The sequence below is a fragment of the Neoarius graeffei genome, chromosome 13, assembly GCF_027579695.1.
Source record: "Neoarius graeffei isolate fNeoGra1 chromosome 13, fNeoGra1.pri, whole genome shotgun sequence".
In the NCBI taxonomy this organism is placed as follows: Eukaryota; Metazoa; Chordata; class Actinopteri; order Siluriformes; family Ariidae; genus Neoarius; species Neoarius graeffei.
In genome coordinates, this window is record NC_083581.1 from 60,876,308 (window position 1) to 60,897,890 (window position 21,583).

General features: G+C 41.5%; 1 protein-coding gene across 7 annotated transcripts in view; it reads right to left on the reverse strand.

The window, feature by feature from the left end:
* vps13d (vacuolar protein sorting 13 homolog D) overlaps positions 1-21,583 on the reverse strand; it is a 182,201-nt gene that overhangs the window by 61,071 nt on the left and 99,547 nt on the right. For all 7 annotated transcript variants that reach the window (XM_060938250.1, XM_060938255.1, XM_060938254.1 and 4 more), the window contains exons 37-46: positions 21,020-21,217; positions 20,756-20,845; positions 15,967-16,107; positions 15,718-15,843; positions 12,712-12,817; positions 7,552-7,704; positions 5,868-6,003; positions 5,424-5,471; positions 5,197-5,347; positions 3,173-3,389 (exon numbers count right to left, since the gene is read on the reverse strand). In XM_060938250.1, the coding sequence (XP_060794233.1) occupies positions 3,173-3,389; positions 5,197-5,347; positions 5,424-5,471; positions 5,868-6,003; positions 7,552-7,704; positions 12,712-12,817; positions 15,718-15,843; positions 15,967-16,107; positions 20,756-20,845; positions 21,020-21,217 (1,366 nt within the window). The remainder of the gene's footprint in view (positions 1-3,172; positions 3,390-5,196; positions 5,348-5,423; positions 5,472-5,867; positions 6,004-7,551; positions 7,705-12,711; positions 12,818-15,717; positions 15,844-15,966; positions 16,108-20,755; positions 20,846-21,019; positions 21,218-21,583) is intronic.

Consider the following 21,583-nt stretch of genomic DNA (forward strand, 5'->3'; position numbering starts at 1 on the left):
GAGAGTGGGGAGGGGTGGAAAGACGGTGACGCGTACTACTCGACAAACGGAAGCTTGTAGTTTATTTGGGACTGTTTACGGATCACATTTAACATGGCGGCGAGCGATACGAACCAAACTTTCGATCAAGCTTTAGACACTGTTCTGAATAGTTTAGAGCGAAAGTTTGTTTTAAAAAAAGAACAGCGTTTGGCGTTACAGTTTTTCTTCGCCTCTTCGTCGCTCTAACTACGTCACCGGGTACAACTGCCATGCTTGGCCATGGGCTACGTATACGCCAAATGATAGACATTCGCAACGTCCAATAAACGGCCGTTGACAATCGTAAACCACACCTCCCCTACGAGAAATTCAATAGGCGGATTCCAGACCATATTTCACTTGTGATATGGTCTGGTGTTAACCAGACTACAATCTAATACCTTTGCCAATTCTCGTTCAGTTGGCCTCAAATTTTAACCGCATGTATGGAAACGGGTCAAAACTTTATGTTTGTATCTTTTTAGGCATAGAAATGCCATGCGCTGGAAAAGAAAAGGCGTTTTGTGTGTTAGAGTATGCCCGAACAAGACTGTGCAGTGTGCATTTATGAGAGAATTCTCTAAAAACGCACCAACTTAGAGATGAAAGTGGAGCAAAGAAAAAAATCCTGAATTTCTGAAAGTCAAACTAAGATGGCGGGGCAACGTCCCCCGAAAAAACTGTAATAACATAACATGCAAAACCCTGCATTCTAGTACTTACTTTCACTAAAACAAGTTATGACTTTTAAGCCTTTTTCTTTCATGTACATTAATGATTAACACGTCAAAAATATCCAATTTAATTCCCCTAGTTAATGAGTCATTTTCAGGAGTGCGTTTAGAAAACGCGGTGATTTTCCTGCGACACAGTTCATTACTTTGAAAAAAAAAATAAAAATCAGACAGTTGAAGGTAAACTCAGCAAAATCCCAAAACAGTACTGTTAAAAACTAAAGGTCTGTTAGAGTTTCTAAAGCTTTCAGGTTTCAATGTTGGGGACATTGAGCCTCGTTTATCAATCTTTTAGTAGAGTTGTGCGTTTGCAGAAGCTAAAGTGAACTAAACATTTCCAATTCAGATTTATGCGAGTTGAAGCCAATTGTTTACATTAGTTCGTATTGTCTGTAAATTTAAACACACCAATGAATACCAAATTTCTCATATAAATCAGGGGCGTAGCTAGGATTTTTCAGGGGTGTGTGTGTGTGTGTGCGCGCGCGCGTGTGTCACACACTGACTGGCAGCCTGAGTACATTATGTAACAAAAAATAAATTACCATTGCTAGTTTTAGGCAGCTTAGAAACCGGCTCTTCCATTATTGCGGTTTCTTCCACGTTTTCTTGATGTTGTGTTCTAGAAACGGCACTAAGGCTACATCCACACGACAACGGCAACAAGATTTTTTTTTTTTAAATATCGCGTCCACATGGGCAACGGATCAGTAAAATATCAGGTTCATATGGCAACACAACGCTTGCTGAAAACGATGCAATACACATGCCACACCTCTACGTGTGCTGTAAGACGGTCCCATCGGAGACACCAGAACAGTAGAAGTAGACGCATGCGCATAACTGCACATGCGCACAGTGACCGTCACTGTCACACGCACACACTTTCTCACTCCCTATCCTATGGATATAGTCCCTTTAAATCACGTGCTCGTTTTTTGAATGGAGACGCGGAAAGAGGAATGAACGGGGGTAGATGGAAGCCGGTACGCCAACATTCTGATATCCTCCAGAATTCTTTAATGGTCTGGAATAAACTGAATGCTACACATTGATGGATTAATTTGTTCTTCTACGCCCTTTTTGAGGAATGTATTGTAGGACTTAAACCAACATCTGAAGAGGTGAGATTGCTCCTTTTTTTCCCTATTTTTGCTGGTGGGATTGACTCTGCCCTAAGGGCTATTCTCTCACTCTCTCTCTCTCTCTCTCACTTTGCACCATTACACAATAAATATTCACAGTGAAAATATTTTGTAAGCGCGTTTCATGAACCAAGTTATAGGATTTGTTGACAACTCGCATCGAGTTCGTTACACTTCTACCCGGCGTGAAGCACATGCGGTTGTGACGTCATCGTAAACAAAGCCGTTCTACTCATCCAGACGACTTCGCAACGGCTCCGTTGCCAGATTTTTCCACTCTGGAACCCGTTCTCAAAAGATTTCGTTTTGGGCCACCCAAAACGCCGGTGCCGTGTGGACGCCAGGCCGAAACAATAAACAATTTTATCAGATTCACCTGAATCCGTTGCCGTGTGGACAGGGCCTCAAACTTAGCTTCGAAGCCACAAAATGCAACTTTGATGGAAAAAAAATATATAATAAATTGCTTACCTCTCTTCACGTCGAAAAAGGAGGAGGAAAGTTTTGCTTGTTTTGACACGGCGAATTATTAACACGAGGAAATACTTGTAATTCGCAACTAAAAAGACTGCAGCTACACTGGCAGCTTGAACATGCTTTCTAGTGCGATTGTGTTGCGCTTGCGCAGAACGGTGTCAGTCCTGCACGCCTTAGCTCGTGCACCTGAAGGTGCGCCTTGGCGTGTGCGCCTAATGAGCTCCGGCACGCCGTTAACAAAGAACACCTGTCTTTAATCAATGAACTATGTTTGGGCTATTTAAGGACTGAGCCTAGGCAAGGACGATACGAAGTGTTACTCTGCGCCTAGGAACGTCAAAAATCCAAAAAATAAATTTCTCCATTCGGAAAACCGGAGATTTTCAAGAGTTTTGTCAAATATCCGGATTTCCGGGTAAATCCGGAAGACTTTCATCTATAACCAACTGCAATGCAGATTTGGACACGACACAAAAAGTTCAAATAGGACGGCTGTGTGTGCAGGGCAAAAGGATCTGGACAACCACCAGGATCCGAAGAGATGGTCGAGCGGGTTCACGAATATTGAAAATCTCTGAAATCGTTCATGGAATTGACATACCTTTGAATTTCTCATTTAAAATTCTGAGGAATAAATCTTATATTGCTCAACATTAAACCTGTCTGGTTTCATTTGCCTAGACTGTGTAGTTTCTGGGATATTTACATCTCAAATAATATCGAATTTTTTGAAAGACCCTGTATTGCCATTGCATTCAATTCCAAAAGTTTCTCTCAAGTCAAACCGGTATTTACCTGAAGCTACGTTTGCTTTGGTCATCAAAGTCAGCTGACTGGCACTCCCTCTTGCTGCTGCTGACCTCCCCAGGACGCTCCACACTGGTCCAGTGGATGGGAACCTTACAGAAAAACAGCCCCAAGCCTTTAGGCCGAGCCTGCAGTCTCCATGAGGTCAAGTGGAGAGGGATAGCCAAGGCTTCTCCAGGCAGGACAGGTGGAAGCACAACAGGCTCTGTTGGTAAATTCAATTAACATCTATGAAATTGCATCATCTTAGATCAATCAGGGTCTTTCCTGATATTTCTCATAACCGTAATTGTGTTCCGCGTAGCGCCGAGTCAGCTATAAGCCATGTGCGATGAGATTGAGTGGAATAACTGTTTTATTCGATCCACATTCACTGGCTTCTGAGAAACAGCATTTTTATTTTTAGCAAATTTGACAAATAAAAACTTTATACAAAATGTCTGAAAAATCATTTCTGCTTAGAATGTAAACAAACCAGCGAAATGACAGTAGCAATTTGTGATAAATTATTTTTTCACAAATTTGTGCTATGATAATTCTTGACCAAAAAAAAAAAAGATAGATACATTCTTACCATCATATACTTTTATTCCATATTTTATTGGGGGGGTTTATTTTCGAGTAGAGTTTTTATTTCGTCCTCGGTTGGTTCAGCAACATGCTCCGCCATTTTGTTTTTCTCTACTCACGGTATAGAGGGCTACCGCATGACGTCACCGCGCCGCGAGATTTTGTTAGGCGCCATATTGGAAGACCAAGTACACATCTATGCAAGTACATACATACATAAAACAAACTACACCTGAAATGTAGCCAGGGCCGGTTCTGCCCTAATCTGGACCCGGGTGCAACATTGCGCAACCCCCCCCAAAAAAAACCACACACACCAGTCTAAATCAGGACAACCATCACATAACTATAACTATAAACATTTTATATCAACTATTTTAACTAAATGGGCTATAATAAATAAGCCTGCAGGCAGCCACGGCGGGCTGCCTTAAAAAGTAACCATTTGTCCTACCTTAACTCGTTTTGCTTTTTCTGCCTCCTTTTGTGTATTTTCGACCCTCCGTTTATTTTCTTTCCTTTTCTGAAAACCCGATTTGTGTCCAGACATTTTGTTCTGCTACCAACGAACTAACTCGTCAGGTCTCGTCTCTCGAGCCCGCGATGATTCCCGTACACATTTATTTTTAATTTACTACTTATCTCTTTTTATTTATATATATTTGAATTATTTGGACATGGGGAAAAACTATATTTAAAATCCAAAGAGGGATGGAGGGAGGAAAATTAAAACAAAAGAAAGAAATGAAATACATAACATAAATGTGATAAAATTAAGGATGTTTTTATTCAGTAAACATTTAAAAAAATGTTCTACAACACTCTAGCCTAGTGACTTACCAGTAACAAAATGGTCTGAACATATTCTGTACTGTTGTAGATTTGAAGTATTCAGATCCGCTCTGCATAAAGCAGCTAAATACTCTCTCTGTCTCCTGGCAGAAAGCTCCTTGGTTTGTTCCCCTTGTGTCTCAATCACAGCTGGTATTCTGTAGAAAGACTTCTTTTCACCTTTCTCATCAGCTTTGTTAGAACACCCTAACACAGCACTAAAGTTTACCGTTGTAGGTTTTTGATGATCCAAGTGCCTCGTGGGTTCAAATACCGCGCGCTGCCGTTATTTCCCCCTAATCACGAGTTTGTTGGTCTTCCAATATGGCGCAGGGTTTGTTTACTTCCGGTTTCGGGTGACGTCAGTGAAAGGGGTCTATATGAGCTGACAGCCTAGTAGCAGAGTAGCCAATCAGAACATGCGATTGCTCATATCCAGTGAATGTGGATAGAATAGTACTTAATATTTTATAACACCATCGTAAATTAGAACATGCCATGTGTTTCTAGTTCTCACTGAAACTTAAATATATAAAATCAAATGTAATATTTATAAACCTGAAACAAGGGTAACATAATACAAAGCACAGAACAGTCAGACAGACACTTACTGTCTGGAGCAGAAGGGCTGTCTAGCCGTACTTCCATGGGCACTTCTAAGCGATTTTTCACCATGAGAGCTGACTGTACAGTGATTACCTTGCGTGCACTACCCTCCATAGTGATGGAGAACACCACTCTGACAGGGGGCAAGGCTGAAAACTGCACATGATATCAGAACTTAATGATGCACACCCGAAATGATCAACTGACCTTAAAAAAAAAAAAAACAACTTACATATACATGGGGATGTATGATGTTGGTTCTGCTGATTGGACTACCAACCTAAACACCACACATTTAAAAAGAAGATAAAATGTTAATATGTCTAGCTTTAACAACGCAAGCAATAAGGCTGATCTATTAAATGAGATCGGGTTTAAGGACCTGAGTAATTTAAAGTGACTCATCTTTAACCTCCTAGGGCTTAGCGGTCACATGCGTGGACAGCACTTTATGGAAATTCGGAACAAGAATCCACATATGTGGACATACTTTTTCTCTAAAAGTACATCTTATCAAAAGATGATGCTTAGTTTTTATTCTAATCAGGTTCTAATAAGCCCAAATAGCAAAGAGAAATAAAAAATGCATGTTAAAAAAACCAGCTTGGGCCTTAGGAGGTTAATTCTAAAGTCACTGAATAATATTATGATGTACGTTAACAGGGTCAGACTTTACCGTGTTGGAGGGGTTGTTGTGATCAGCAGCAGCGTAGCGGAAAAACACGCCGACCTTATCAACTGAGACGGGCTTTACCTGCTCCCATCCTCCAACACGTACCAGGAGCTGGTGTAGCTTTAGCTCATGGGTATGTCTGAGAGCAGAACAGCAAAAATTCAGACCAGCAGAGAACAGACAAGGGGTCAGGGCTCGAAATTAACTTTTTTTCTTTGTGTCCCCCAGTGGTCCCGAATTCTGTGTTGTATTGTCCCGAATGGAAGCAATAGTGTCCCCATTTTTTTCCTCTCTGAAATAACCAGTGGTTAATATTATCATATGAAGTTACTATTATATTTGTAACTGTGCGATTTTGAACCCTTTATATCATTTTTACAATAAGTCACAAGACACAAGCGACACGTGTCCTATACATCATCTACTTCAAAATTACAGTTATTGCATTTTCAGTTTATTAAACTTTGGCGATCTCACTGTATGAATAGATACCCGTTTATTTAAAGGGGCCAACTAGCTCATTCAGAAAATGTTTCAACTCCCTACATCTGCAGTACACTTTAGTTGAAAATAAGACCCCTTTTATGTTCATTTCATCTACTTATACCTTGAATATCTGTTGGCACTTATAAGGCCAACTTATAATTTTCACCATTACCGTTATCCATAGCCCTGTGATGACCTGGCGACTTGTCCAGGGTGTACCCCGCCTTTTGCCCGTAGTCAGCTGGGATAGGCTCCAGCTTGCCTGTGACCCTGTAGAACAGGATAAAGCGGCTAGAGATAATGAGATGAGACCGTTATCCATTTTTATGAACTTTCCGTTACCCATTTTTATGAACTTTCTGTTATCCATTTTATGAACTTTCGCTGCCGAAACGTGGGTGCAAATATTAGCAACATCAGCATAGTGCCAGGTCCGAGCCTAGTTGTGCTGCTGACTGACTAAACTTTCTGAACTAGAAAGACACCAAGAAAACTCATTTATTCTGTTGAACGGTATCTTCCGTCAATATCATCCACATCATTCCTGTTGTATTTTATAACGTGTCTAACAGTGTTCATTCAGTTCATTCAGTTGCTAGCGTTGCCTGCAGACCAGGCGATGACACTTTGGATCCTGAAGGTCCCGGAGACGTTATGTCTGGGCTTTCAGTTTCTTCCCCGCGGTCGGTCTGCTTCAACCACTTCAGCATTTTTGTTCTGGCAAGAGTCGGCGCAGCGTGTGCGGTAGCAATTCCATTCCAAGTCCATATAATGCGGACACCGGCCGAAGATTCTAGAACAGAATGCGCTGCTCTGTAGCCTACGGATGCAGGTGCATCGAAAGTGTAGCTACTATGTATTTTTCGCTGTTAACGTTTTAAAATTAAAATTGACAAATTAGGTGAATGTCTACGTATGTGTTACGGCTTTGTAAATAATATTAATGTAGAACTTTTTTTCTAGATCTATTTTTTTCCATTGTCCCAGGATTGTCCCAGATATGATAATTTTGTGTCCCGATGGCATTTTTTATGGTCCCCGGGACGTCGGGACACCGTTAGTTTCGAGCGCTGCAAGGGGTTATCAAAGTAAGTTTTTAAGATGCCAGAAAAATCTTATGCCGAGAAGGTGCGGGTATTTTACTGGTTTGTATACATTTTTTCCAGCTGAATCGACATGTTTGCCACACACACACACACACCTGTGTCTAAGTTTCTCTCGGGCCTCAAACTCAAAAGGAATCTCCTCCCCTGGCTGCACCTCTCTCCACTGACTGATGTTGTGTGTGTCCTCCGTCCCAGGCCCATGCATGTCTGATATAGAGTCAGCGCTACTGCTATGAGACAGTGCCACCCTGTGGACATAAAAACGATCATGTTATATTCATGGAAAAATCTCATTCGCTATTTCTGCACTCCATACCAAAAGAGATCATATTCCAATCAGACAGAATGTTAGAGATGTTGTGGAAGCAAAGAGGCGAATCACGATCATATATTCTGGTGTTGCCCTATTGGGACCCCATTTTGGTTGCGCGTACATCAGAGACTGTATTTTCAACAAAAATAACTTTTCGTTTCAATGTGTTATACTTGGTGGATCTAGAGGAACTGGAGTGGAGGAACAAAGATAAATATCTACTGAGAATATTACTGGTGGCCTGTAAGAAATCAATAACGAAGAAATGGCTGAAGACGGAGGCACCTAGTGTAGATGAATGGATTGATATTGTGTACAGCATCTTTGTAATGGAAAGAATTACTCTCAGTCTAAGAACACAAAAAGAGGTATTTGTTGAAAATTGGCAAAAATGGATTACATACAGTTGTGCTCATAAGTTTACACACCCTGGCAGAATTTTTGCTTTCTTGGCCTTTTTTCAGAGAATATGAATGATCTGGGTGCGATTTGCTGGGGGGGGATCACCCCCCCCCCCCCTCTGGTTTTTATCTCTGCTGAAAAAAAAAAATCCTCGGGGACAACCCCGTCAATAAAACAAACAAACCAAAAAAAAAAGTTGACATGACAGGCATGTTGTGACACAGTTTTCTATGGTCTACATTGCACTCACTTTCAAAATGACCCGAAGTGGCAGCTTTGATGTTCACGAACGTCTAGGGTTGCCAACCGTCCCGTATTGGGCGGGACATCCCGTTTTTTGGGTAATTTTAATTTGTCCCGTCAGGGACAGATCCTGCCCCTCACTCCAATGCTGTGGTGCAAATCGCGTAATTGCCGTGAGAAGCGCTATTACCGCGAGTCGCGGTCATCTGCGATTTAAAACCATTCACTGTTGCCATATCCTGAATTTTTAAGCTATACTGACAAAATAGGCATCAAATTAAACTAGAGCAGATGGTGCAGCCAGTGGATACAGCCTAACTGTTCGATAAGGATAGCAGATAGCTTAAAAAAAACCTTCCGAAACAGGATAGACCTCAGCCTATAGTAGGGGAGCTTTTCTGCCTCACTCCTGCCTTTGTGATGTCTTTCTCTCTTCTTCTTCTGCTATGAAGCATTGCAGAAGGTTCTTAAGGTTTTCAAACAGACAATTAAGCAAATATCAGGGTTTTACGGCTACAGCAAATCATTTTTCAGTTTATGACATTGCCTTCATAAATATGGCCTGATGAATTATTTGGCCAAAGTTTAAAAGAGAAAAATGAGACAATAATATTAGAATTGTTTGTTATTTTGCATTAAGTTACTTAAAAATATCCATTAATTGGTCTATTCATTTTTAAAAGCTCTATTTTATAAATGAATTTGTAGTGGCCTACATTTGAAACACTCACCTAAAGGCGATTCGGTACTGTAACTATTTCGGGGCGCTGGGGTGCGTGTACAGGGCCTGTACCGGTACTTGTCCGCACCCGGAACAAAGTGTCCCTCATTTGGATATGAGAAAGTTGGCAACCCTACGAACATCCCCAGCAAATAGATGCATTGTAGATAATCAGAGTGTGAACGTGGATTTAGCGCCATGAATCACATCCTTACTGATGAGCGCAACAGAATGAATGTATCCACACTGACAGCCTTCTTTTCCTCGCTGTCAATGGGCCAGACGTGCGTTCCTTCCCTGCTGAGAAATTCGCAGAAATGTGGATTAAAGAAGGGCGAAACGCGGCGGATAGCGCACCGACGGGAAAGCAGAAAAGGCCACATGAACTGCGCCATCAGAGCAAACTGTTCATTTAGTATTCATGTATTTCAGTGATTTTCGAGTCACTGTCCATTTAATCCGGAGGGAGAGAAACATCACAGCAACGCGACAAGCAATGCGAACTTTGTTGTGTGTTAGTGTTTGTGTATTTAGTCAGAGAGATAGGAAGATGAATTTACTATCTCTGGTTTAGTGTTCGTTTCCATTTAGTGTTATTCATTTGATATCATCGGATGTTACTGAGCTGTTAGCCTATTGTTACCTTAATTTTGTGACGTTTCATGATTTTAAAAAAAAAAAAAAAAAAAAAAAACATACCCCCTTCTGGTTTTTTGACAAATCGCACCCTGTGAATGATAACACACAAACTTTTTTCCCCACTCATGGTTAGTGGTTGGGTGAAGCCATTTATTGATAAACAACTGTGTTTTCTATTTTTAAATCATAATGACAACAAAAAACATCCAAATGACCCTGATCAAAAGTTTACATACCCCAGTTCTTAAGACCGTGTATTGCCCCCTCTAACATCAATGACAGCCTGAAGTCTTTTGTGGTAGTTGTGGATGAGGCTCTTTATTTTCTCAGATGGTAAAGCTGCCCATTCTTCTTGGCAAAAAGCCTCCAGTTCCTGTAAATTCCTGGGCTGTCTTGCATAAACTGCGCGCTTGAGATCTCCCCAGAGTGGCTCAATGATATTGAGATCAGGAGACTGAGATGGCCACTCCAGAACCTTCACTTTGTTCTGCTGTAGCCAATGACAGGTCGACTTGGCCTTGTGTTTTGGATCGTTGTCATGTTGGAACGTCCAAGTACGTCCCATGCGCAGCTTCCGGGCTGATGAGTGCAAATTTGCCTCCAGTATTTGCTGATAACGTGCTGCATTCATCTTTCCTTCAACTTTGGCCAAGTTTCCTGTGCCTTTGTAGCTCACACATCCCCAAAACATCAGCGATCCACCTCCGTGCTTTACAGTAGGAATGGTGTTCCTTTCATCATAGGCCTTGTTGACACCTCTCCAAATGTAACGTTTATGGTTGTGGCCAAAAAGTTCAATTTTGGTCTCATCACTCCAAATTACCTTGTTCCAGAAGTTTTAAGGCTTGTCTCTGTGCTGTTTGGCGTAAATTTTTGTTGGTCTACCTGACCGTGGTTTGGTTTTAACAGAGCCCCTGATTTTCCATTTGTTAATCACAGTTTGAACACTGCTGACTGGCATTATCAATTCCGTGGATATCTTTTTGTATCCCTTTCCTGTTTTATACAGTTCAACTACCTTTTCCCGTAGATCCGCTGACAATTCTTTTGCTTTCCCCATGACTCAGAATCCAGAAACCTCAGTGGCTGGATGAAAGATGCAAGAGTCTGTCTGGATCCCAGAAACTCACTCAGCTTTTATGCACACACACTGATTACAAGCAAACAGATCACAGGAGAGGATGTTACCTTCAGTAGCCATTCAAACCCATTTGTGTCAACTTCTGTGCATGTTATCAGGCCAAAATCACCAGGGTATGTGAACTTTTGATCAGGGTCATTTGGGTAGCTTCTGTTGTCATTAGGGCTGCACGATATCAGAAAAATACGCGATATTCGATAACATGACTGAATATCTCGATATCGATATGTATCACGATAATTAAATATATAATGTTTTTCTTACCTCTACTCGCTGTTCTGCCCTGTATCTAGCATTTAAAAAAAAACACCCAATGCATCGCTTCCATTCCAACATTATTTTTTATTGGAAAAACATGGCTACACCTGCAATGGTGTCCATCATCTTTAAATCTCTTAATTTTTGTGAGCGCAGCAGAAAATGTCTTAAGTTGAAGTAAACAAAAAACTGAAAACTACATTACATTAACATAAAGCATTCAAAATGGCAATTTCAGCGGCTCCTGGGAGATGAAGGTGAGCGACGCAGATTCACCATAAACTCAAACACAATCTGTTAATAACACATGTGGGTGAGAGAGCAGTGGTGCGTGTGTGAGTGAGCGAGCGGTAGTGTGTGTGTGTGTGTGTGTGTGTGTGTGTGTGTGTGTGTGTGTGTGTGTGAGAGAGAGAGAGAGAGAGAGAGAGAGTGAGAGTGGTAGTGTGTGTGTGTATGTGAGAGAGAGCGGTAGTGTGTGTGTGTGTGAGAGAGAGTGAGAGTGGTAGTGTGTGTGTATGTGAGAGAGAGCGGTAGTGTGTGTGTGTGTGTGTGTGTGTGTGAGAGAGAGAGAGAGAGTGAGAGCGGTAGTGTGTGTGTGAGAGAGCGTGGTTTTATGTTTTTATGCTGCTGTACATCAGTGTTTGTCCCAGTGAGCCGCCCCACCACTGTTTTACAGGTACATGTCTTGCAAAGTACCTGAGTTTGCAGTACGTCACCCCTCCTGAATCCAAAGTACTTCCAAATAGCAGACGTGCTTTTTTTTTTTTGGAAACCAGTTCCTCCTCACACAAGTTTGTCTCACCACACTTGCTTCTGCCATCACCACGAGGCTTTTACTTGTTTTGCAATAGGGGGCGGAGTTATCCCGCGGCGCTTGTTGACATTCAAATGTGATTGGACGGCACAGAAAAATGTGACTTTTATCGAAATTTAAGTAATTTTTGCGGTATGTGTATCGCAAACTATGATATCGCGATATCGATACTTTTTCGATATATTGTGCAGCCCTAGTTGTCATTATGATTTAAAAAAAGAAAACAGTCATTTGACAATAAATGGTTTCACCCAACCACTAAGCATGAGTGGAAAAGATGTTTTTGTGTTATCATTCATATTCTCTGAAAAATGGTTAAAGAATCATAGATTCTGCCAGGGTATGTAAACTTATGAGCACAACTGTATATCTCTACCATAAGACCAGACTTCAGGTAATCTCAGATTGGACTATCAGAATATTTTCATGTTTTTTTCATTTCTTTGTCCTTTTTTTAAAAAATTTTTTTATTTTTTTCTTTCCACCTTCATGACTGGAGGTGTTTTCCAATCCCCTTTTGTACGCTTTTACTTTTCCCTGGATATTTTCTGTATTTGTCTATAGGTCTTCATGTTGATTGATTGATTGTTTGTTCATTTACATACAAAATCAAAAACCAATAAAAAGTAAATGACCAAAAAAAAAAAAAACAAAACGATCATGTTCGCCAAAAAGCTTCGTGTTATTTTAGAAATAAAATACTTGCTTAATGAGCCATTCTGACCTGGTTGGGGTGGTAGTGAGGGTGGCAAACCACATAGTGCAGCCAGTATGATTGCGCAGGGCATAAGGAATGAAAGGCTGCCTTCTTTTAGACAACTTCATATCCGCTTCAATCATAAAAAGGAAAAACACCATTAGCAAAACGTCGAAAACGGTAGAACAAAGTGTCAAGCTTATGAATTTTTTTTTTCCATGCACAAAAGGTATTCATGACAATTCATAATTTGGACACTTTTGTTTAGAAATAATGAAGACGCACATGCATGGTTCTAGTCAAGAAAACGTCTCATCATAAAACAGTAAAGACCGTCAATATTTCTGAAAAAAAAACAAAAAAAACCAAACAGTGGCATGATGGTACAAATGAAAGAAACACTACCTGCTACTGAAGTCAAAACATGCTGTTTAGATATTGACTTCAGAAAATGAACAGAGAAAGAACAGATATAACGTTGAAAGGGTGAAGCTAGCAGACAAACTATCTTAGAATCACTAGATAATGACTATCGGCTAGCTTCGATTTTATTTACTTAGTACCTCGGGCATGAATCTGCTGCTCAAGGCAAGTCAAGCTGGCAGTGCTCCTAGTTCTAAGGTGAGCAAGAGGAACACCTGATAGCACAGAGGGAAGGTTAGGGAAAAAGAAGAGACAAACCCATGTGCATGTTAGGACACCGAGAAAGAGACATGCAAGGGAGACGTAGACCAGAAGAAGGAAGAGAAGAGAAGCCGTGTATGTACGTTTCAGAAGTTTAAATCATAGTAATTGAAACTTTCATTCATTATGAATGTTCATAAATCAATCCTACTTAAAACACATCGAAGCATCTAAAAGCACTCAAGTAAATCTCTATTACTTCAGCTATTCTACTGAAAATTAGAATTTGGGGTGAAATTTTGCAATTCGATTTATTTATATGCCGCTTTTAAAGGAGAACTGAAGGCAAATTTTTTTTATTATCAAAATTCTATTTCTCTCATTTTATTAAATATAGGAATGCATTTTTGATAGCGATTTTGTCACCGCTATAGCAAGTTATGAGTGTTTGAAATATGTTATGTAATATACATATCAGTCCATATGTCAAAGCAACGGCCGTAAACGAGATGCGTCGAGACCTGTGCGAGACATCGTAGGACGGAAGTAAAACGTACAGCGGAAATCAAAGTGACCGACATCTGCCAGCGTTGTCAAAAGACGCGCACGCCCTCTTTCGAATGCTGATGTAATCAAGCCGGAAGTTTTGTTTGTTTTGGTAGCAATCAGGAAAGTTTGAAAAAAGTAGGCGGTAATCGTCATTTAAACTCGTTTTTGTGCAACATTTCGTTTGGAAAACAGTTTTCAAAATGGCGGCACTGACACCTGGCTGACACTTCACGTTTCGAAGTCTCACACAAGTCTCGTGAAGATCGGGCGGATAAGCGACGCCTGCCGTGGACCAAACGAACTAAATTCAACATGGCTAAAAACCGAATAGGCCGATAAGTATAATATTTAATTACAATTATGGGCCTTTTCCACTACCCCTTTTCAGCTCACTTCAGCCTGACACGGCTCGCGTTTCGACTACCTCAGAGCAGCACGACTGAGCTCACTTCAGCCTTAAGGCCAATTTATGCTGACAACCCAGTCCTCGCAGACGGCATTGCGGATAGCGTCTGCGTAGCCCCCCCACCTTCGCAGACGCTCTGCGCGCACCTCCCAAAAATTGTGACCACCGCAGACAGCGTCGCAGACAAGAGGGCTCTGATTGGTCCACTCTACATTCGCTGTACACGCACTTCCGCTTCCCTACTTTCCCGGTTTGGTTTGTTTTCACGACCGCCATTTTTAAAAACACGAGCGAAGATGGAGCAGCATGAAGAGCGGTTGATTGAGGAAGTGAGGAAGTACGTACATCTATACGACTCCAGTTCTAGTCATTATAAGTAACCGGAGGATAAACACTCCACTAACCACACCCACCAACTACTCCTAGCGACTTCGCGCCCCCTTGCGTTGTGTTGGTGAATAACATCGCGCACGCCTATTACTCCCCGCTCAACGATAAATTACAACTGTCTGCGAAAAGCTATCTGCGAAAGCCTTGTCGCAAGAGCATGCAGAGGCCTTTACTCAGCACCCAAAACTCGCACGGTTTTGAAGTGGGGCTGAAGTGAGAGAAACCGAGCCGAGTGGGGCTAGGGGCGTGAGGAGACACTCCCCTGTGCACTGATTGGTGAGGAGGAGTGTCCTCACATGCCCACACACGCCCCGCGAGCACGCTGGGAACCACCATCTGTAAACACCGTAAACCCGGAAGAAGAAGAATTACGAATTACGAGAATTTCTGAAGCCTTATGCGCCTCGCCTCATCTATACGCTCTTGCCAGTATCTGTCCGCGTTGTCGGTGACAACAAGCCACAGCACCAAGACCAGCAACACTAACGACTCCATGTCCTCCATGTTTATTGTTTACTATTCGGGTCGTGAGACTACCGCTTAAAAGCTCACTGATGTCACTGTTTGCGCCGCTTAACGACATCACGTGACGTCCACCCACTTTCGCTAACTCCACCCAATGTATCCACCCACTTCCAGCCAGCACGGTTCAGCACGGTTGTAGTCGAAATGCAACTCCAACAGCCCCGCTCAGCTCGACTCAGCCCAACTCAGCACGGCACGGCTCAGCCCAACTCAGCCGCGTTGGTAGTGGAAAAGCCCCACTAGTTGCCAATACGAGTCACGATATAAGGTTACTAAAACCGAAAACGTAATTGAATAAGACGTTAATTAAGAAATAAAGCAAGTTTAAAAATGACTTCAGTTCTCCTTTAATAGTCATCACAAAGCAGCTTTATAAAATTGCAGGTCTAGACCCGAAGGCGGCAATGGTAAGAAAAAAAAAATCCTTTAAAACACTTGGTGGAAAGCAAGAGAAGATGCATTTCCCAGTAGGATAATGTGTACAGAATGTTTTCCAGCCTTCACTCCGAGTCAAGCTTGAACGCATGCCTGCTACTTACTCTGGCCAAAAGTGGGGGGGTCCACAGAGGAGCCCATCCAAGACACGGAGGCAGAGGACTGTGGCGACTGCTCGTCTTCCTTACAGTAGTCTGCTAACCATGAAGTCTTGGTGGTGCTGTACTGGTCTGTGTGTCAGAACGACAGGCCCACAGCAGGGTGAGAAAAACCTCACACCACTCATAAATATGAAGGTAAACAGTTAGAGAAAAGAAGGCAGATGTAGAAGGTGCTTGACCCAGACTGGCTACCGAGTAAGACGGAGGTGATGTTCATGTCTAGTCTCTGCTTGGCTTGTACTCCCAGTTTCAGGCGAGAAGGATGGAGCCGGCCTGCCGCTTGCTGCTGCCAATTCAGGACACAGGGCCAGGGCTCGATAAATGGCTCCCAGCCTGCATACACATACAGACAGACACACCTTCATGTCACCTCAGCTTTACATTCCAAATGAATGCTCAATTAATCCTCAATAATAATAATAATAATAATAATAAGTAAGCAGTGTTCATGATAAAGCACATTAACTTTAATGGATTAATTGAGAATTACTATAAATGAGAAAAATATAAACAAGAACTACAGCTAAACTAGATTTAATAGTTTTTCTTTATTTTTATTGATTAAGAGACACTTCATGTCTTAAAAGTAATGATGGACACACACATACACTGAATACATTTCTGAATATATTCAGAGAATACTGCTACAGGTCAAGTATTTCAACATACAGAAAAACGTTATATTCTTACTGCTCAACTCAGTCAACAGTACCAGTCAAAAGTTTGGACCAACATTCTAATTCAACGGCTTTTCTTGATTTTTATGAATTAAAAGACACTTCATGTCTTAAAGTGCATATCACTGGTAAATTCAGGAGCAAGATCAATGTAATTATCCTATTTTATATTAAACTTTGGTCAAATATCTGTCACATTTTGCGCATTTTTTTTTTACCTTGCGCAATACCAGAAAAATTCAGTTGAAATCAAGCCATTTGAGGCGAACTGGTCCGCCTCTGAAAAAACTTGGCATTTGGATTTCCCGGCAAACATTGATTTTCGTGACGTCGCGTGCGGGACGCCTCCCTCTGAATCCTACGTCAGCGCTGGTTTGTTTATGAGAAAACGACCTGGTGGTTTTCTGCAAATTTCTTCAACGTTATCGCGTAATTATTAAAATGGTTAACAGATGTATCGTAGGAGGGTGTAGCAACACCAATCTTGATGGGATTAGTACTCATCGTTTCCCAAAAGACCGGACAATGAGAGAGAAATGGGAGCGCTTGGTCTACACAGGCTGTGCACTGAAACTGTGCAAAGCTCGCGCAGCCTGCTGGCGCTTCCGCAGGTAACGTCATGAATCTGGCTCCAGACTCAATTGGGATTTTTCCAGACGCATTTCGTTATTTTATTTTTTTCTGCTGTAGACAGATGGCCTTGTGCAAAATTACCCTTCTGGATGAGTGTGTAAAGGGACATACTTTCATATAAAAAAAACAAGAAATTGGTCCAGAATATGCACTTTAAAGTAATGATGGATGTCGTTTCTCTTTACTTACTTGAGCGGTTCTTGACATACCGTATTTTCCGGACTATACGTCGCTCCGGAGTTTAAGTCGCATCAGCCAAAAAATGCATTATGAAGACGAAAAAAACATATATACGTCGCACCGGACTATAAGTCGTACTTTTTTGAAGGGTTATTCTATCCATAGAATCTGTGATTGTATCTGATAAGCGGCGCGTGGTTACTGCGCGACTGCATTGTTTATTTAATAAACGAACAGCTGAGCAGTGATAACGCGCCCTTTGCCCTGTAAGTAGCCTAGTCTGATTATTTTAAATATTTACTACCATCTTTAATACTATCACTATCGTTATTACTAATAGCCTATATTATTATTATAACTAATATTAGTAGCCTATTACTGATGCATTAATCAGTTTGCTTTTAGAATATTTTTACCAGTAGGGCTTATTATCGCCCCATGGCTCTTTCATCTGTGTTATTAAAGCTGTAGTCATCATCGAGGACTGTCATTCTTCATTTTTGTCGAATTTTATTTCATCAAATCAGAGATCAAGTAGGCTATAGGTAGATCATCTCCAAAGACAGGTACGGTAGTAAAAACAACCGTCTAGTGAAAAAAAAAAAAACAACCGCTTTTAAATCCCCTACTTAAATCCTTAAAATGAGTCATTTAACTCATGTCTTGTGTGATCTGATCTCTAATGGTGAAATAAACCGGTTGTGATGAGTACAGTCTGTTATTTTAGAAGATAAATGTAATATATAATTTAATATATAGACTAATAAAAATTAATATTTTATAATATAATATCACAACATATTACTGTCTGTAACTGTTTGTCACTAAAGCGTTTTCTAAGATCATAATGTCTGATATTATTATTATTTTACACACACAATCAGCGCATGTGCGTAAAGTTATAGTAAACCATCCCCCGCCTTTTTTTTTTTTTTGAGTCGCCGGACCCACCCACCTCCTGCGTTCTGGGACCTCCCACTTCACAAATTAAGCACTGCCTAAAATCACTACATAACTTATTTAAATAACTATAGGCCTATCATTAATAATAAAACACAGGTCAATCAAGTTTATCAAGCTGATGATTTCACTCCAAATCAGCAAATCCATTGAATTCCTCATCCTCGGTGTCGCTTCTGAACAACTCTGCCTCCAGCGGCAGATGAAGCGCCGTTTCCTCCTCTTCTGCGTGGCTGTCGTCAGACTCATTATCAGCTCCAGTTATTCCGCGGTGAAAAAAAAAAAAAACATTATATACGTCGCACCGGAGTATAAGTCGCATGGCCAGCCGAACCATGAAAAAAAGTGCGACTTATAGTCCGAAAAATACGGTAATATGGATTATTACAGTTGTGAAATAGGGCTATTTACTGTATTTTTATTTACTATTGTTTGATCTCAAACGAACTAAGAAGGCAAGAAATAGCACTAATTAACTTTTGACGAGGCACACCTGTTAATTGAAAGTGTTCCAGGTGACTACCTCATGAAGCTGGTTAAGATAATGCCAATAGTGTGCAAAGCATCATCAAGGTAAACGGTGGATACTTTAAAGAATCTAAAATATGAAATATATATCTTGATTTATTTAAAAAAAAATTTTACCACACAATTCAATACATGGCGGCACGGTGGTGTAGTGGTTAGCGCTGTCGCCTCACAGCAAGAAGGTCCGGGTTCGAGCCCCGTGGCCGGCGAGGGCCTTTCTGTGTGGAGTTTGCATGTTCTCCCCGTGTCCGCGTGGGTTTCCTCCGGGTGCTCCGGTTTCCCCCACAGTCCAAAGACATGCAGGTTAGGTTAACTGGTGACTCTAAATTGACCGTAGGTGTGAATGTGAGTGTGAATGGTTGTCTGTGTCTATGTGTCAGCCCTGTGATGACCTGGCGACTTGTCCAGGGTGTACCCCGCCTTTCGCCCATAGTCAGCTGGGATAGGCTCCAGCTTGCCTGCGACCCTGTAGAACAGGATAAAGCGGCTAGAGATAATGAGATGAGATTCAATACATGTTCCATATGTTATTTCATAGTTTTGACGTCTCCAGTATTGTTCTAAAATGTAGAAAATAGTTAAAATAAAGAAAAATCTATGAACGAGTGGGTGTGTCCAAACTTTTGACTGGTACTGCATGTCAGAGTTTAACTATTTTGGGCTTTTATAAGTAAACTAAGAAATGTTATGTTATTTTACGGCGGCATGGTGGTGTAGTGGTTAGCACTGCTGCCTCACAGCAAGAAGGTTCTGGGTTTGAGCCCAGTGGCCGACGGGATCCTTTGCGTGCGGAGTTTGCATGTTCTCCCCGTGTCTGTGTGGGTTTCCTCCGGGTGCTCCGGTTTCCCCCACAGTCCACAGACATGCAGGTTAGGCTAACTGGTGGCTCTAAATTGACCGTAGGTGTGAATAGTTGTTTGTCTCTTTATGTCAGCCCTGCGATAACCTGGCGACTTGTCCAGGGTGTACCCCGCCTCGCACCCATAGTCAGCTGGGATAGGCTCCAGCTTGCCTGCGACCCTGCACAGGATAAGCGGCTACGGATAATGGATGAGATGGATGTTATTTTACTTTATTGAGGGAAAGACCTGTTCATTTTAGTTGGAGAAAGGCCTATCTGGATTAGGCACTTTGCAGGAATCTGATCTTGCCAATTAGTAGATAAACTCCACACGTTCAAAGCCTTTTGACCGGGAGTATAAGACCCCGTCCACACATAGCCAGGTATCTGCTAAATCGAAGATATTTTTCTACGTTTTGGCCTGCCATCCACATGAAAACACATCAAAAATGAATATTTAAAAAGAACTCCGGGCAAAGTGAAGATTTTTGAAAACTCCGTGTATGCCTTTTCGTGTAGACAGAGATAACCGGAGTTTTGCGTTTTAGAACGTCACAATCCGCGCCAAAAAAATGACAACAAATCTGCCCTGACATCAAACGTGCGACCTTTGTTTACTGCAGAAGCCAGATTAAGCATGGACAAAGAGTAATGGATCGGAGTAGTGCCTTGAAAGCGTTAATTATTGTGCAGGTGCTATTTACATGTTTAATTTTAGAAGCCCAACTACTGACAAGATTCCCAATCAACGTTTTCTTGCGTCTTTTGAAGTTTATACTCCAAAATTGTGTTTAGAAGCAATTCTGTCTCCGAGTCTGTCCAGACGAACGAGCTTGGCGCCATGTTTTATGTTTAGGCGGAAGTGACGCCAACAGAGGGCTATTCTGATGTGATTAGGGGGTAGGATTTGGGGAAATAATGCCATCTACAGGTTTGGAATGCTTATGAATGTGATTGAAAACGCAGATGTTCGGTTATGTGTGGAAGGGATTTTTTTCGAAGACGAGGTGGTGCGGATAAAACATTTTTATAAACGGAGGGGGGGGAAATGTTCGGTTTTAAAAATACCCGGCTACGTGTGTACATGGCCTAAGTAAATGGATTTGGGTAAATGGAGAAAATTGGGAGGGGGGGTTATACTCTGTTTAAAACTCCAGCTCACCTGAGAGCTCCCTGTTGTAGTAATCTCCAGACAGAGTGAAACTAGCTTTTCCTTCCTGTATAGATCCAATCCTCTGCAGCACAGATAGCCCTTTAATAACACAGAGGCAAAAACACCTTTTAGAAATTATACCAAAATTCTCTCTGAAAAGGCATAAATGAAATAATGATGTAAAAGCATGTGACATACTGATGCTTGCACTGTCCTGACAATATTATAGAGAAGTTTGTATTTCTACCAGGAAAGGAGGAGGAGTTTTCTCACGTGAGAAGGTGAGTTCAGCCAAGGGGACATCACAGTCCAAGCAATCATCAATGAAGCAGATGCACACACTCTCGGCCTTGACCTCCACGCCAGACAAAGGGTGAGCTGAGTGGGAGCCTGAATTAGAGTCGGCTCTGCTCCTGCCAGAAGTGCTCTCTGCGTTTTCTAGCAGCCATGTGGCAGCCTGATCCAACTGACCTACAGCAACACCATCTTATACATCACCCTACTCACCACGTTTCTTTAAAGTGCTGATGACACGTTTTTGACGTCTTTGGCGATGTTTTATAACATAAAAAGTAATTCCCGATGATCCATATATTAATTCACGAAGGCGCCTATTTTACAAGTTATGATAAAAAACGCGGCTATTTGGGCAAATTTGACAGGGCTGCAGCACCCAGGAGACGAAAGAGGAGGAGGAGCTATATGACGTCAGCGAAAGAACCTTCCTCCTAACTTACCAGTTTGTTGTTGATGCGACAGGTGTTCAGTTTGTCATTATTATTATACATTATATATATATATATATATATATATATATATATATATATATATATATAT